Below are 17,734 nucleotides of genomic sequence, written 5' to 3'. Positions count from 1 at the left end.
AAATCTGTCATGTGAATTCTTGAATTTCTCTGTACAATTCACTTGGACAGCTCAGAGCAATTTTTTGGAGTTTTTCTATATTCAGAATCTCCAGAGACAATATTTAAGACTTCTAGGAGAAATCCAAACTGTGAATCTAGATTTTGCAAGCGCAAGCATCCTGTTTTCATTTCTGCAACCAAGCGATCCATAAGGATTCATGAGGAGACAGATTTCCTGTTCCGGCGCTCAATCCAGCAGCTATCGCATTTCACCCAGCGTTCGTTTGCATGTTTACATAATTTTCTTCTTTCATTGGCCAGTCCCCATGTTTCACTGTGTTTCCTGGAATGACTTTTCATGCTCTTCTATTAATTACAATTCAAAAACAATCATGATCAGGAGCTGCTTCTGTAAAATTAGTGTTCGGACCCTGAAGACATTTTTGCAATCGCACATTTTATGACCATTAAAAGTAAAAGTACAGGCAAATCAAATGTGAGCAATACCTGAAAAATATCATGAGAAGAAGTGTTTTCCAGTCTACCAACCACAACAGTTCCTCCAGTTATTCGTGCATAACTTATTTTGCCTTTTCTCTTGCACTGCAGCATATTCAGAAATCATAGGCTGCTACTGCTGTTGATCCTATCGATTTGCTGAATAAGCAAATGAATTATTTATGGCTTTGATGATAAAAAAAACTATTGTTAACCGATTTGCAGCATGAAGCTAAGTTTCAACGGTGGTTGTCTCAGTTTATAAACACTGCTTTCAAATATCTGAAGAGAATTAATGGTTGAACGCCTGGGAGAAGACTTGACATGACAGCTGCATTGCCATGCATTATTAAACAAGAATCACTCAATGAAAGTCAATCGGCTTCTGACTCTTTACTTGCTGTTTTCACAACATTGGCAGCATCATTTTTCTTTCGTGGTATGAAGTCAATAACTGATATCTTGGGTCAGTGTTCACGATGATTAAATCAGGTCTGGAATCAAACAGAATACCGAACAACAGTAGCATTTTTCTGGCAATTATCTGTAAACTGATTTCCCACTTGTCAAGCCATGAGATTCACTGCCTCACTTTGGTTTACAAGTGAAAGATAAAGAAGTTGATGCTTGTGTTTTTACACACTCTGAAATGTCCTCTCGTTAGCAGACCATGGTTTGCTAAAATCTGCTGAATAAAAAAAAAAAAAAATTCCAGAGTTTTTGTTTGAGTCCTTATCCTCAATGGGACTAGGAAATACAAGACTCTGAAGAGCTACTCTTGTACTCAATATAGTAACCATCTCGCTACACTTCTCCATTTACTTTCTCCCTGCGCAATTTGTGTCGGTGCCATTCTTGAGACAAATACAAGCTCAGTTTCTGCCCATGAAGCGGAGGACTCACAGGGCATATCCCTATATTCTTGATCACTTTGAAAAACCACGCTATTATTTGAAGGCAGGTTGATTATCAGATGTCTTGCATGTCGATGAAAAAGAAGACAACATAAGCAGTATGCTTCTTTTGTAAAGGGAGTATGCTACCATGAATGACTGAGCTCTTATCCATTCATAATGCTGCGCTTGAATCAAGATGCAGCCAGAGAACGCCCACTTTTGTTATAAAGTAGGTCCTGACTGAGAATTGTTCCTTTATTTTCTTTTTCAAATAAGGAAGCTTTGTGTCCACTCCTGCCATCAAAAGGCGCAGAAGTCTGCTTATTGGCGTTATCACTTCCAGCAAGAAAGGCTCTCACTAGTTTACAAATTTCTCACGTCTTAGCATCCATACACCCCACTTCCATATTGCAATATGATGGGATTAATTCCTAGGCACATAATCAGGGAATTAAAAGTCAATGGGAATTCAGTATTGATTGAGTCAAGACCAAAAGTACATAAATTATTACACTCGTAACCCACAGATACGCAGAAACTGAACACTCCCGGTTGTCACAATAACATACGCTGTAAACTTTGCAAATTTTGTCACTCGCAGCATGTCAATAAATGACAGCTTTGTTTTATTTGGCGCGGCTAGGGGAAAAGATTCCACAAGTGAAGTTGGACATGATGATTTCAGGGTAGGTGATCTCGCTCAACTTTGTTGATTTCAGAATAGCAGATATTCATAAATATTCATTATACGGCAGATGAATTTTGCCCTACTTCACCCTTACGCCTGTGGGTGATGTCGACTGTCAAGGCCCTTTGCCACACCTCTGGTCTGACCTTTCACTTGATACTGTCTGCATGTGTTTTGCAAGAGCGTTTCTATGGTAATGGAGTATATTTAGGACAAACTATAATGAAGCTGTGAACCTTTCCCTTGTAATTAGATTCCACTTAGCTTTGTGTACATTCCACCTTGGTGACCTAGGACTTTAAGACTTACTGAACTTTGAAAAACCGTAAAAGTAATAGGAAATCTACTGCAGATAAATCTACCATACATCACCTCCCATTTAGTCTCAGATTTCGCCACTGTCTTTACTAGTGAATCTACACTGTAGCTGATGTTATACACACCTTGACAGAGAAATGTTTTCCCTTTCCTGTGCTCCATAGCATTACCTTAAAGTTTCAAATGGTTGAGGAAATGTATATAATAGATACCAAAAATCTCTTACAATGCTTAATCACTATTTAAATAACAAAAAAAAATGATGATTAATGGTTGCCATGAGGAGGACACTGAATTGTTTCAGCCAGGCAGGTTGAAGATTGCCTCACTGAGGCCTCCTATTTTGACGGTAAACATTTCGAAAGAGCAATGAACAATCAAGTTTTGATTATTCTCATATTCTCTTCAGCCACCTACAACAGTTGTCTAACAGCTAGGTACATAATTCACAGCTTCGGTTGACAGAGGATCAATGGATGCTTTTAAGGGATACACCCACCCACCACAACCCCCCCCCCCCCCCCCCCCCTCCCTCGTTCCGTTCCAGAGTCGTACATGGGTCGTCCAGATGTTAGCTAGACGCGTTACCACCCAATATACATACATACATACATACGCACACGCACATATCACACACTCACACACACACACACACACACACACACACACACACATATATATATATATATATATATATATATATATATATATATATATATATATATATTATCATTATTAGAGAGAGAGAGAGAGAGAGAGAGAGAGAGAGAGAGAGAGAATCATAAAAATAGAGAGCAACAAAGGAAATGTGGAAACTCTCACCGAATGAACCATAATAACAGCGAATAAGACCATAATGAAAAAAATCTTCCATTCATCCATGTGCTCAGATATATGACGACATTTTTGGAATATATAAACGGACGAATAAAGGTCTACAGGTAATGCAACTCCAAGTCACCTTTTCCTTTTCAGATACCAAAGGAAGAAAAAGAAGAAGAAAGTAGCACTGATATTCATTCTCTTTTTGTCTTCCTCTCTTCTCAATCTAACAGTTACATCTGCAAACACCGGCTGGTCACTGCAAAACCTAACTGAAGCTGAAGCGGTCAGTATAAAGGAGCTGCTTCGAAGAGGACCACCAAAACGGCTATGGATACGACTTCGTCTTTCTGATGTCTTTGTTTGGATATGTAAATGACTTGACATTCATTTTAGATGTTTAGATACATGTGAAAGCATGTAAAGAGAATACATATCACATGTATGTATTTATTCAAGGAAACAACTGGTTTTTGAGGTATTTATCAATTGAAAGTAAAAACAATCTACAAGAAAATAAATATAATGCAAGTTTTTTTTCTGAATTCATACCCTCTTTGCCAGTTATACTATGTACAGAAGACTCTATAAGTATATATATATATATATATATATATATATATATATATATATATATATATATATATATATATATATATATATATCTATATATATATATATATATATATATATATATATATATATGTATATATGTGTGTGTGTGTGTGTTGTGTGTGAATATGCTTAAAAAATCACAGTAGATTCACGTGACTTCATAAAATAAGCGAATACCACAGGAAAATGATAGTCAGAAATCCAAGCGCTTTCGTCTTTACTATGACATTGTCAAGGACCGAATGAAATACAATTGGAGAGAAAGGTCTCAGGTACACAACAAGATCAAGAATACCAGATGGTTAATTGTCAAAAGGGTAAAAATCAAAAGAGATAATCCAGGATTATCGGATACCACATGGTCACAAACCTAAACAGATTTGACCCAAACTGAAATTACAAAGTATCTTTACAGTCCAAAACAAGTAAAAACTGAATATATTAATTTTGTTGCTTATATTTATCTACAACTTTTTTCATTATGAAAGCATAAAGTTTGAATAAACCAAGACTTAAATTTAGAACATTTCTATTATTTGACTTGATGAAACAAGATTCAATGATATTCCTTTTAACTGTGTCATTACATGGGGTTAAGGCTCTTGCTTGACTCCAGTTAATAGGATGATCTAAATCTCTCATATGTACGAACAATGCATTCGATATTTGCCTAGTTCTCACAGAATATTGGTGCTGTTTGAGATGTTGTGAAAGAGATTTACCAGTCTGTCCATAATAGACTTAAATTTAGAACATTTCTATTATTTGACTTGATGAAACAAGATTCAATGATATTCCTTTTAACTGTGTCATTACATGGGATTAAGGCTCTTGCTTGACTCCAGTTAATAGGATGATCTAAATCTCTCATATGTACGAACAATGCATTCGATATTTGCCTAGTTCTCACAGAATATTGGTGCTGTTTGAGACGTTGTGAAAGAGATTTACCAGTCTGTCCATAATAGACTTTATCACACTTTTTGCAAGGAATTTCATATATGCAGCTTGGGAGATCTTTAGGAGAATTTTTGATTATCAAACTCTTGACATTAATATTACTGAAAACAACATTTATGTTAAAAAGCTTTAAAATTCTAGGAATATCTAAAAACCTTTCATCATAGGGTAGTTTCAGAATGTTATGCCTACTAAATTCAAGTTTGTCATTAGTTGAATAAAATGTTTTTCTAGCTCTTTTCCATGCCACATCTACAAAAGTCCTTGGGTATCTAAGTTTCAATGCAATATTATAAATAGTTTTAATTTCAGCGTCAATAAACTGCGGGCTACAGACATGTAAAGCCCTTAGGAAGATCCCAGAAAAAACAGAGAATTTAAAATTTTGATGGTGATTGGAGTAGTAATGAACAAAAGAGGCAATGTTAGTTGATTTCCGAAAGACTGAAAAGGTGAAATTTCTATCATTTCTATGGACAGTTACATCAAGAAAATTCAAATTACAATTTCTTTCTTCCTCTACAGTAAATTTTATAGAAGGGACTAAATTATTGAAATTATTAAGGAATTATTGAAGATTTTTGTGAACTGGCCAAATACAGAAAATATCATCCATATAGCTAAACCATGTAACTTTTTGGGGCAAAATTCTTGGTAAGAGTTTTGTCTACAAAAATTCCATGTAAATATTGCTAAGGACAGGAGATAAGGGATTACCCATAGCCATGCCAAACTTTTGTACAAAAAATTCCCCATTAAAACAAAATTTACTATCTTTGATACATAACCTTATGAGACTAATGAGGTTTGCTACAGTTAAGGGAATGTCATGACGTTCTAATGCATCCTCCAAATATTCAAGTAAATCATCTACAGGCACTTTTGTAAATAAAGAGACAACATCAAAACTAACCATATCAAAATCAAAATTCAAATTTAAACTATTCAATTTGTTTATAAAATCAACATTGTTTTTAACATTCGTGTTAGAAATGTTTCCTACCAAAGGAGTAAGAATTTTTACAAGCCATTTAGATAAATTATACATAACTGAGCCCACTGAACTAATGATTGGTCTGATAGGGTTATTGATTTTATATGTCTTGACTAAACCATACATATAAGGTAGGGAGGCGCATTGAGGTATAAACTGTTTAATTAAATGGTCCAAGCCCTTCAGAATGGATTTAATTTGTATAAGTATCAGTATCATTTAGCAATGTCATTATTTTACTTATACAGTCACTTTTATTCATTATTACCACTGCATTAGATTTATCTGCTTTTGTCACTTTCACTGTTTCGTCTTCTTTATTTTTCTTAAAAGCCTGGAGAAATCTCATGGGTACATTAGGAGGAGAAGGTTTACACATAGCACCATACACAATACCGTTACAAATATTGATATCATCAGGGCATAGGTTTTGATTAAATTTTTCCAAATAACAAAAGGATTTTGAAATGTCGACACAGTCCGGGTTACCATTAAATACACCAAAGCTTAACCCATATCCCAAAGCCGCTGCCGTAGCACTATTTGAGGTGGGAGGCGGCATAAACTTATATCCTCTTGCGGTGGCAGGGTGGGCTAAGGCTTCATTGCCAGTCCTGGAATTGAAGATGTCGATGGTTTGTGCTCGTCGGCCGGCAAATCTATTATCGCTGAGTAAATTCCCCTTCGGTTAAACATATATGAAAATATATTAATTCTGAGGTAGAGCGAATTAGATATTAAAGGATATTTGTAGCTCGATATATGTATATGAATCACAGTAATGAGATATGACTTATATAATGACTACATGCGGGCAAAAGCACTACAACGCTACTGAGGACGAGGTGGGTTTGATGTAGTCACCAAAACTAAAAATACCTGAGCGCAGCAGGTATTTGAGGTGGGAGGCGGCATAAACTTATATCCTCTTGCGGTGGCGGGGTGGGCTAAGGCTTCACTGCCAGTCCTGGAATTTAAGATGTCGATGGTTCGTGCCCGTCGGCCGGCAATTCTATTATCGCTGAATAAATTCCTCTTCGGTTAAACATATATGAAAATATATTAATTCCGAGGTAGAGCGAATTAGATATTAAAGGACATTTGTTGCTCTACCCCACCATCCATTGCTGTGGCTCAGTCTGGTTAAATGGAAAAGAAAGATAAGAGAAAGCTCCTTTTTCTTACGCTCTCTTTCTCTCTCCAACCATCTCTGTCTTTCCCTCTTTCTTCTTACTAATACCAACACTCTCTCTCTCTCTCTCTCCTCCCAAACAATCGTTCTTCTCTCTCTCTCTCTCTCTCAATCACCTTTTCCATCTTTCTCCTACTTAACACTCCCTCCACTCTCTCTCTCTCTTCCTCTCCCTCTTGCTCCTTTCTTTTACTCTCTCTTTCTCTCTTCAATAATCACTGTCTTTCCCTCTTTCTTCTCACTAATGCCAACTCTCTCTCTCTCTTTGTCTTTTTTCCTCTTCCTTTTCCCTAACACCCCGACTACTCCCACTAATTTCCTCTCCCTCTCCTTCTCTCTCTGTCAACCCCCTTCTACAACTCCACCCTCTTTGATGTCATTGATGTTTACCCTATAGTGTTCCTTTCCAAATGATAAGTCATATGTAACAGGAATTATGTATGATAAATTCGTAAAGTAACTAAGTCTACAGGCAGAACCATCTCCATTTTAAATATACGTGCGGATTCGAATGCAATGTTGTGTCAAAATTTCAAAGCAATCAGTGAAGAACTTTCGGAGGTTTAAGATTTTGAACAAACGAACATTTACATTATATATATATATGTGTGTGTGTGTGTGTGTGTGTGTGTGTGTGTATGTAACATATAAAGACTGATAATATGATATGTATGAGACATTGTTGTATGTCACGTGCTTTGACATCATTTTTTAGCTTCCCTTGGAGACAGAGAACATCACAGCTTAGGAAAGCTGATATGTCTTGTTGGATGGTGTGACATTAAGCTCTTACCTAGCAAATCAGTGCCTTTGTCCTGTCGCCATGAGAGCTTGTCCAAGGTGCCTTTGAAAACTGGTTACAAGTAGTTACCTGGGGCATGTACATTCTGAACTTTGAGTGTGAGTTCGTGCGTTCATACGAGCTATGTCCGTTCATAATGGCATGTAATTAGCCAGAACCATAGAGAGACTTTCGGAGAGTCAGGCAGAGCCACCCCGGCTCTGCCTGACTCTCCGTGTTTGGAGATTCTAGGCTGAAATGGTAAGATTCACTGTGATTTAGCCAAAGGTGTGGCTTGATTGTTTTATAGCATTCTTGTAAAAGATGTCCATTTTATTTAATCTTTTTACTCTCTGTTTTTGCAATTGTGTGTGCTTACCAGAGTGTTCTCCCGTTCTTCCTAACAGGCGGATCTGGACAAGGGGGAATGTCCTGACAAAGGGGAATGGGTTTTGGAGAGGAACCATATGTGTATTTTAGAGTTGGTGTTGACTGACTGCTAATGCCATGGCTAAACTAATGATTAGTTATTGGGGATCAATTAAGCTATTTTGAACTTTGAGAATCTAACTATTTGATCAATGCTTTGCTTTTAAATAAATGTATTTTTGTAATTCACGACTCTGATTTGGTGACCTTAGATAATGAAGGGGAAGATGGATGGAGAGAGAGAGAGAGAGAGAGAGAGATCGGGCTATTGCCAGTGGAGTCGGGTGAGAGAGAGAGAGAGAGAGGGGGAGGAGAATGTATTGCCAGATGCCTACCGCTTTTGGCTTAATGCTTACCAATATGAAGTACGAGATTATTATCTCGTATATATATATATATATATATATATAATATATATATATATATATATATATATATATATATATATATTATATATGATATTATATATGTGTGTGTGTGAGGAAAATGAAAAACGAGAGCTGCCTGAGATCTTTCGGTCTTAATGACCCGTTACTAAAGGAAAGACTGATCAGACCAATGAGAAACGCAGTACAGGGAAACGGACATTACAGGATTAAGAAAAGGTCCAAGTCACTAAAAGAAACGGAAAACGCCATGGGTTAGATCAAAGATTTAAAAGTAGCCACCCACACGTGGTCACGGGTAAGTTAGTCAGAAAACAATACATTTTGTTTTAGGAACAAAGAGGCATATGCAAACGGACGGTACAGATTTAGGCAAATCCCGAAGGCTAGATTAAGGATTTAAGAGCTGTCAAACACACTGGTCAAAGGCAAATCAATTCGTAAAAAGCAGTACACTTTGCATTAGCGACAACATGAATTTACAACAGTGTTTAGACATGAGTGAGAAATGAGCATAAGATATAAATATAGCGGGCATGAGATAAAAAAATTAATAAATCAAAACATGTGAGACTAAATTAATTAGTAATTCATTACTTACATATTCTAGCATTGAATATATAAGTAATGAACTTGTATTGCATGAATTTCACAGATTAAGTTTTGTGATTGGAGATTTATTTTATTGGAGAATATTACCAACAAATATTTGGTATGTCTATGGGTAATCCCTTATCACCTCTCCTTTCAAACATATATATGGAATGTTTTGAAAGACAACACCTCCCAAATATCACACTCGTCCCCTTAAAATGGTTCAGATAATATGTAGATGACATCTTAGTTGTTTTACCTGTTGGTATCGATATAAACGATTTATAGTCTAAATTAAATAATTTAGTGCCAACCATAAAATTACTGTTGAAATTGAAAGTAACAATGGCATCCACTTCTTAGACGTGTCAATACATAGAGTGCATTTCCAATGTAAATTCAGTATTTATAGGAAACCCACAAATAATTTAACATCTAAACATTTTTATTCTGGCCACCATCTTAATATTAAAATTTCATTTTTTCTTCCATGTTTATGAATGCTTTGCACACTGAGAGTCCATAATAGCTTTACCATGAAATAGAATACTTAAAAAAGATAGGAAATGATCTATGCTACTCACCTCATATAATTAATTTATAGTATCAAAAGGCTTACAAAGAGTTTTATAGTGTTGTTAATAAAGAAAAAGAAATCCCTAAAAATGTACTTAACTTGCCTTACTTTCGTGGATTTGAAACCATAAAATCAATATCTAAATCTTTTAATGTTGATGTCGTGTTCTCTTATTACAATACCATTAAAGGTATGCTAATCAAGAATAGTATGGTACCAAATACCATCATTTTCAAAATTCCTTGTGAGGATTGCCCGTCTTTTTACCTCGGTCAATCAAGCAAAGATTTAGATGTTCGAATAAAGCAGCATATGTCTTCAGTTAGAACAGCCCAGACTTCAAATGCACTCTTTATCCATCTGAGCGAAAAATCTCTTTGTATAAATTGGGGCGACAGCTCTGTAATTGCTAGGTCTAATGATTATGTTTCAAGAAATTAAAAATAAATGAATTAACAACTAAATAATTAGTCCCACATGTTTTTATTTATAAATTCTTTGTTTCTCATGCTCACTATATTTATATTTTACGTTAATTTCTCACTCATTGTCTAAGCACTTGTAAATTCATGTTGTTACTAACACGAAGCGTACTGTTTTTCCGAATTAACTTGCCTTTGACCAGTGAGTTTGGCCGCTATTAAATCCTTAATCTAGGCTTCGGGATTTTGCCAATTCTGTACTGTTCATTTGCATATGCTTCTTTATTCCTAAAACAAAATGTATTGTTTTATGACTAACTTACCTGTGACTATGTGTGGATGGCTGCTTTTAAGGGCTGTATTTTCAAGAGGTTCTTCAACGAAGATCCTCTTCACAACTGAAATGTTACTATTGTGCCGCGAAGCACCTTTTCCTTTCCTCCTGAAGACGAAGATGAATTGAGGGTAAAAATTATTGGAAATGAAGATGCAGCCTCTACCACCTCTTCGCTAACCTCTTTTCAGTACTTCAACGCAAATGGTCTCGTTTGCATTCTAGTAAAAGACTGTCTTTGTACTTAAAAGACCTCATGTTCCCAAGTTCCTGGCTGCCGAGTGTTAATGAACTTCACAGCTGTAACAGAATTGTCTTTCACCTCCTCTTGCTTTCAGTACGGCAAAACAACCATTGCAGAATATGTTGGAAGATTTGGAAAAAACAACCACAGCATTAACCGAACTTTTTCGAAAAACTATATTTCGAACCAATCGGCTTCAAGGAATGGTCGTGATGTAATCAGTGGACGGGCTTAGCTGTAAAGCCAGCTGGACTCTGCTGTAGTAATTGTATTAATGCACAAAACAATTGTACAAGTGATAAAGATATATATATATATATATATATATATATATATATATATATATATATATATATATATATATATATATATATATATATTTAGGCATAAAGTGGTATAGAAGTAGAAAAGCCGTCTCCCGATCCAAATGAAAAGTTGTTTACCACCTCCAGCGTACCAACCGTCCCCCGTCCCCACAGTTCCTTCTTATGGAAGCGGTTCCTTATGTTTTTATAATACCACACCACGAAGGGATTTCACGAGCACCGCTCTTCATCCGAAACAGGGAAGGGAAGGATGGTAGTTTTAAAATTAACGGCTCTCAAAACTTATTTCAATCTTTTCTTTTAGGGTGACCTTGACTTTTTTGTGAAATCCTGTAATGTTCCATTTATATAATGCGTTACCTGCAATGTGTTTCTCATTATTCTGATCAGTCTTGCCTTTAGTAATGGGTCGTTAAAACAGAAAGATCTCGGGCAGTTCTCATTACTATTTCCTCCGTGGCACTACCTTTATTTATACACAGCATCACGTCTAATATATTTCGTGATCAAGTTATTCAATGTATATTATACATATATATATATATATATATATATATATATATATATATATATATATATATATATATATATATATATATATATATATATACATAGGGGCCCCTACATAACCGTCCACCTTCGGATTTCAAGAGATCTAAATATACATATCCTGAAGCATTATTGCTCAAGAGGCATTTCCAGATGGGTCTACAGATATTGGGTTCATCGCTTTCATCACCCTTCGAGCAACTAATTGTTGCAAAACTTGTAATTAATTCTCTGATTCCGTGTAGTTCGAAATAACTTACATACTTGCGTTACCCACTAAAATATTTCCGTTTTCTTTTGGGAACAGCAGCGAAGAAAACGGTAAAATCAGAGTAACTCTCTCAGTTTTTTATTGCATTCTTCAAACTGTGACGACAAAAATGTCCTGCGCCAAACAATTTACATGTGTTTTGTATTTCTGAACTTACTTTTACATCTTTGTACCCACTGACTTACTTATACAGATCTACCTAAAGTAAGCCTGCCATGTATATCAACATGCTGTATAACGATACATGCAAATGAAAAGTAATTTCCCTCACCAACATTCAGGTATAAGAGATTTATGTTAATCAAAAGTCATTTATTTACGAAATTATATACAGTCAATTATTTTTGGAAAAATGGTAAAAATTTGATTAATACTGTTTTATTTCTTCAAGTTATCTTTACAGGATGTCTATTAACGAAAAAAAAGAATATATATATAGTGACATTTCCTGATTGCAATGATACGGTGTCGGTGTTCTTCGTGAGTCATGCCACGGAATTTTTAGTTAATATCCTAGTACAATTTTTCCAATCGTAGCGGGAGCAAGGAAGAGATGTATTGTAAGTGGTATATATATATATATATAAAATTATATATATATATATATATATATATATATTATATATATATATAAAACTAGCTATACCCAATGTTTTATGTAGAATTTTGTGGCTTCCTATGCAGGTATTTTGAAAATTAGCTGTTTAATGAGAGGTCGAAATTTGGAGCAAATCCCGTCAATCATTAGGCAGAAATACTCACATACAATGAAGACTCCGTTCAAAATCAATTAACCTCAGGAAAAACATATAAACTCGGTCAAACTTCGAGGAACAGATGAGCCTAAGCTTAGCTAATGACTGAGTGAATAATAATTGCCTCTTTGAAGTGTTAAAACTGATTTGATTTCCTAACTTTAGATTTGAAAACAAATTTACAAAATTTTTTAGTTATTCTGATAATGAAAATAGCGGTTAGGTTAATAAAGAAAAATTAATTTGCTTCGTGTAAAGATTGAATTATATGCGTCTACTCTTAAACGAAGTAGCAAAGGCACTTTCATTGAATAAGACCATACGAGACCACACTGTCTCTGTCTCTGTCTGTCTGTCTGTCTGTCTCTCATATATATATATATATATATATATATATATATATATATATATATATATATATATATATATAGATAGATAGATAGATAGATAGATAGATAGATAGATAGTAAGTGCTTTGGTATTATTATCAAGAGATGTAGTAATTAGTAATTAGTATCTCATTGCTTCAGTCTTTCCCTCGTGGATGTAACTCTCTTCGTTTAACAATTACGTATACTATACAATCTCTCATGTAAGGTACAGCTAATGTCAGTGAGAGCTTAAATTTTTTTAATCATGTTTATGTAAAAAAACCAATAACACTTGCGAGTATGGATGGTAATTGAAACTCTATTTCGGTACATACAGTATAGTATACAATAGGCCGTGTGTAGGATACAGCTTATGTTAGTGAAAATTTAAAACCCAATCTTAGTGAAACTTTCAACTATCATCATGCTTGCATTTCCTACTGCTAAAGAATTATGGTAATGTTTAATAACAAAACAAAAAAATCGTCATTTATTACTTTGTAAGTACTTTTCAATGAAAAGGACGGTCACAGACGATATGGATTTCAGGAAATTAGGGGAGTCGTTCGACCCTTCACCACCTCCCCGCCCCCCCAACCTGACACCCCTGTCCCCTCGTTACAGGCCCTGCAGTTGTAACTGCACGGGCAGACTGCGCAGTTATAACTGTGCAGAAACTGAACGTTAGTGGCGGGCTTTAGTTATATACAAATAGGGGACAGAAAATAAGTGAACATATTTGAAAAGACTACAAACGAAGAAGAGAAAACACGAGCCCGCCTATTTAGGTCCTAATCGAGTGTAAGAAATTAAAAAGGACGTCAAAGACGTCCTCCTGATATGACATCTGAATAAACAAGTTGCCCCATTTCCGGAACTGCCTTATCACGTGGGAGATTAGAGTGAAGATGATATAGGACCGTGTGCGGGGATCATTAACGGTGCGCCCGACATGCATACAGACGAAGGTTGCAAATATTGGTGTTATGCTCTGAAGTATGAACACCTTGACCTTATTTATCTATGCACCAAAATGTCTTATTCCGTTTTGATCTTTTGTTTTTGTGATGAAATCTCTTCATGTATAAATTGACACCAATTGTTTCTTCATTTTTTGTTTGTACAAAATTCTTTAGTCTTGATGATGATAGTAATGTTTTATTTTTTAGTCGAACACAGGCTTTGCACTTTAATTTTAACAAAAATGTAATGTGTTAATGTGGGGAGCTAAGATTTATCGCTTCAATGATTCTTACATAATCACTTTTTCTTTTTTAATCATGTTTGTAACGCAATGCATGGAATTCAGAACAGACTGCAATTTGCCAATTGTAAGCGATTGATTTGATCCTGGTGAACTGATCTGTGTAGAAATTCATGTGTGAGACTTAACGGAAAATCTGCTGGATGTCTTGTCAAGTTAAGTATATCTTAGTTTAACCAGACCACTGAGCTGATAAACAGCTCTCCTAGGGCTGGCCCGAAGGATAGATTTTTTTACGTGGCTAGGAACCACTCTGTCACCTAGCAACGGGACCTACAGCTTATTGTGGGATCCGAACCACACTATCTCGAGAAATGAATTTCTAATCACCATAAGTAAATTCCTCTGATTCCAAGTCGGCAAAACGGGGAATCGAACTCCCGACTACCGAAACGGTAGGCAAGCACGTGACCCACTTGTTCAACGAGGAACTACTGGATGTCTTATACGCATGCGTGATCAGAGAGTAATGAACAGATACCGTCGATTCATCGAACGCCCACACGATCGTTGTCGGCTTGGCGTGGGTGATTCAAAAGAGGGCCATTCATCGAAGACCCTTCTTGGTTCCTTTTGATTATAAGAGACCGATCAGCTGAGGCCTAAGGCCTAAGCAAGTTCAGTTTGAAAAGTTAATAGTCAGTAGGGTGTAAGCCGTCAAGTTTTTACTTTTATTATTTACATTTTTATTCCTATTATTATCATTATTTTCACTTTTATGTTTATTATTTTAACGGGTCAGGAGGCGTCTCTTAATTAAGACAGTGAGCGATTGGCGCGTCACCTCGGAGTACCTTCCGACTATAATTACATAATTCAGTAGCGTAATATTAGCAACAGGGCTCTGTGTAACTATTAAGGATTTTACACGTGTTGATTGCATCTTACACGTTTCATTGCACTGGTATAACCCTTAGATAACCGAAAATCACGCCCTCCCCCCTCCTCTCTCTCTCTCTCTCTCTCTCTCTCTCTCTCTCTCTCTCTCCTTCCCACGAGCCTGAGCGTAAATAAACTCATCCAGGATACCGATGGTGGGAAAAATGTTAATTATGAGTCTAAAGGCCTGTCCACAACTGGAAACATTATTTGCAAACAATGTTTGCAAAAACTTTTTACCGCATATTTCTTTCCCGTCCAGAATGGAAACATTTAGTGTTTCTCTGTGTATATGTATAATACACATGTATACATGAATATATGTATAATACACATGTCAATGTATGCATATATGTACATATGCACATGTACAATGTATGCATATATATACATTATATATATGTATGTATTCGTGTAAAATTGTTATTATATATATATATATATATATATATATATATATATATATATATATATAATATATATATATATATATATATATATATATATATATATATATATATATACTTTTGGGCCAAAGTTTTCCTTTTTTCAATTACGGTCGAATTTTAGCGCAGATACATCGCCAATAACTTTGTGTCAAACATGTTCGATGTCAAGTAGCTTTCTTTTTCTTCCTGTTGTCTGCTACCGCTTGTTAAAAGCCACTTTTATTTTTTCTTATTTAATTTTCCATTCTTCTTATTTACTCCTACTTCCTTTCTGTATTTATTCTTATCAGCTCGGAATTTTCCTTCAAGCTGGAAAAGCGTCTTGAAACTGGCTTTGATCATGAGGAGATAAGAGTCATTCGGAAGTATTGCGTATAATAACATCTCTTCTGCATTCTACGTTATTCCACATTCACCCTCTGTCCTCCTGACTTGTGGCTTTTGGCAACTTTTCGTCACGACGTCCTGGATACAGAAGCTCTCCTAGCCGTCCGTCTTTCAAGCACGTGACAGCTTGCAACCTCATCCCAAATATCAGCGTGAGAAATCTCCATCCAAAGAAAGATTTCGGCAAAAGCAGCCGTCAAGAGTCAGAGCGAAGTCTCTCAAACCAAGATAGTTGGAGATTATCATCACATAAATCTTCCCGACAGAGTCCTAAACTTCCGTCACTATATATGAATATTTATCACATCACCGTGATTCATATAAATCATTCGAACGATTTATATGAATCACGGTGATGTGATAAATATTCATAACAAGGCTGCGTGGGTCAAACGCTCGAATCGGCTAGCATGGTGGAGGGTGTTTCATATCGATCCTAATTACAAAATACAACGAGATCGGCGTTGATTTGTAATGGTCAGATTCGTTATAAACCTTTAGCCTCTCTGATAGCCGTTTCGGTAGCGTCACTGTCCGATCCTGATTTCGTTCCCCGTCCAACTGGACGGTGGTTCGATCCCATGGGGGTACGAAATTATTATCGACTAAAAAATTCCCCCTCGGTACATATATGAAAATATATCAATTCCGAGGTAGAGCGAATTAGATATTAAAGGACATTTGTAGCTCGATGTATATATACGATTATAATATACATTTATTATATATATATATATATATATATATATATATATATATATATATATAGAATACATATATATAATAATATATATATATATCAATTCTGCCAGAAGCAAGTCAGCATGACACGCTCCTTTTTCTAAAAACTTCCTCACCCATCTCTCTCTCTCTCTCTCTCTCTCTCTCTCTCTCTCTCTCCTCTCTCTCCCCGCGCGTGCATTAAAACAGCCAAGTAGTAGAACATCGAGGCTACTGCACCGACAAGCATCCTGAAGACGACTGAGGTCTGGACAGGAAACATTGTTTGCAAACAATATTTCTTAGTGTGGACAGGCCTTTAATAAGGATGCGTCAGCACTACATCAAAACATGATGTTAACACACGTCGGCGAGTTGAAAATATAGGTCCACGACTGTAAATGGAGAACGAATCATCAATGAGGCACCGCCATCTTGAATTGACCATTCAAGATGGCTAATTTTAACCGTAATAAAAAAAAGAAAAAAAAACTATCGAGGCAAGAGGGCTGCAATTTTGGTATGTTTGATGACTGGAGGGTGGATGATCATCATACCAATTTGCAGCCCTCTAGCCTCTGTTGTTTTTAAGATCTGAGGCCGGACAGGAAAAGTGTGGACGGACAGACAGACAGTCATCTCAATAGTCTTCTTTGACAGAAACTCAAAGTCAATCCAGATAAGCTGTGGTGTCTTTGTGGCTCCATTTTTCAATAATTCCCAAAGACAAGATGCGCGATGTGATAGAGAGGAGATACAGATGCCAGATTTGTGAATAATACAGGTGTTTCTCTGTAAGGGGAAAGAGAAGCGGTCGAGACTGATGACGGATTTTGAACATACTTGCGATGAAGTTGATTGAACATACTTGCGATGAAGTTGATTGAACATACTTGGGATGAAGTTGATTGAACATACTTGGGATGAAGTTGATTGAACATACTTGCGATGAAGTTGATTGAACATACTTGGGATGAAGTTGATTGAACATACTTGGGATGAAGTTGGTTGAACATACTTGCGATGGAGAAG

The 17,734-nt window shown here is 35.9% G+C and overlaps 2 protein-coding genes across 2 annotated transcripts in view; both read left to right on the top strand.

Moving 5' to 3' along the window:
* The window catches only part of LOC135215325 (uncharacterized), a 146,682-nt gene extending 142,947 nt beyond the window's left edge, over positions 1–3,735 (top strand). Inside the window, exon 8 of the mRNA XM_064249885.1 lies at positions 3,437–3,735. Within this exon, the coding sequence (XP_064105955.1) occupies positions 3,437–3,479 (43 nt within the window). The 3' untranslated portion in view covers positions 3,480–3,735. The remainder of the gene's footprint in view (positions 1–3,436) is intronic.
* Positions 1–17,734, top strand: part of LOC135215923 (latent-transforming growth factor beta-binding protein 4-like) — a 593,663-nt gene that overhangs the window by 370,226 nt on the left and 205,703 nt on the right. The window lies entirely within an intron of this gene.

The sequence above is a fragment of the Macrobrachium nipponense genome, chromosome 5, assembly GCF_015104395.2.
Source record: "Macrobrachium nipponense isolate FS-2020 chromosome 5, ASM1510439v2, whole genome shotgun sequence".
Taxonomy (NCBI): Eukaryota; Metazoa; Arthropoda; class Malacostraca; order Decapoda; family Palaemonidae; genus Macrobrachium; species Macrobrachium nipponense.
Note: the sequence above shows the minus strand (reverse complement) of the source record. Positions and strands in the feature narration are given on the sequence as shown.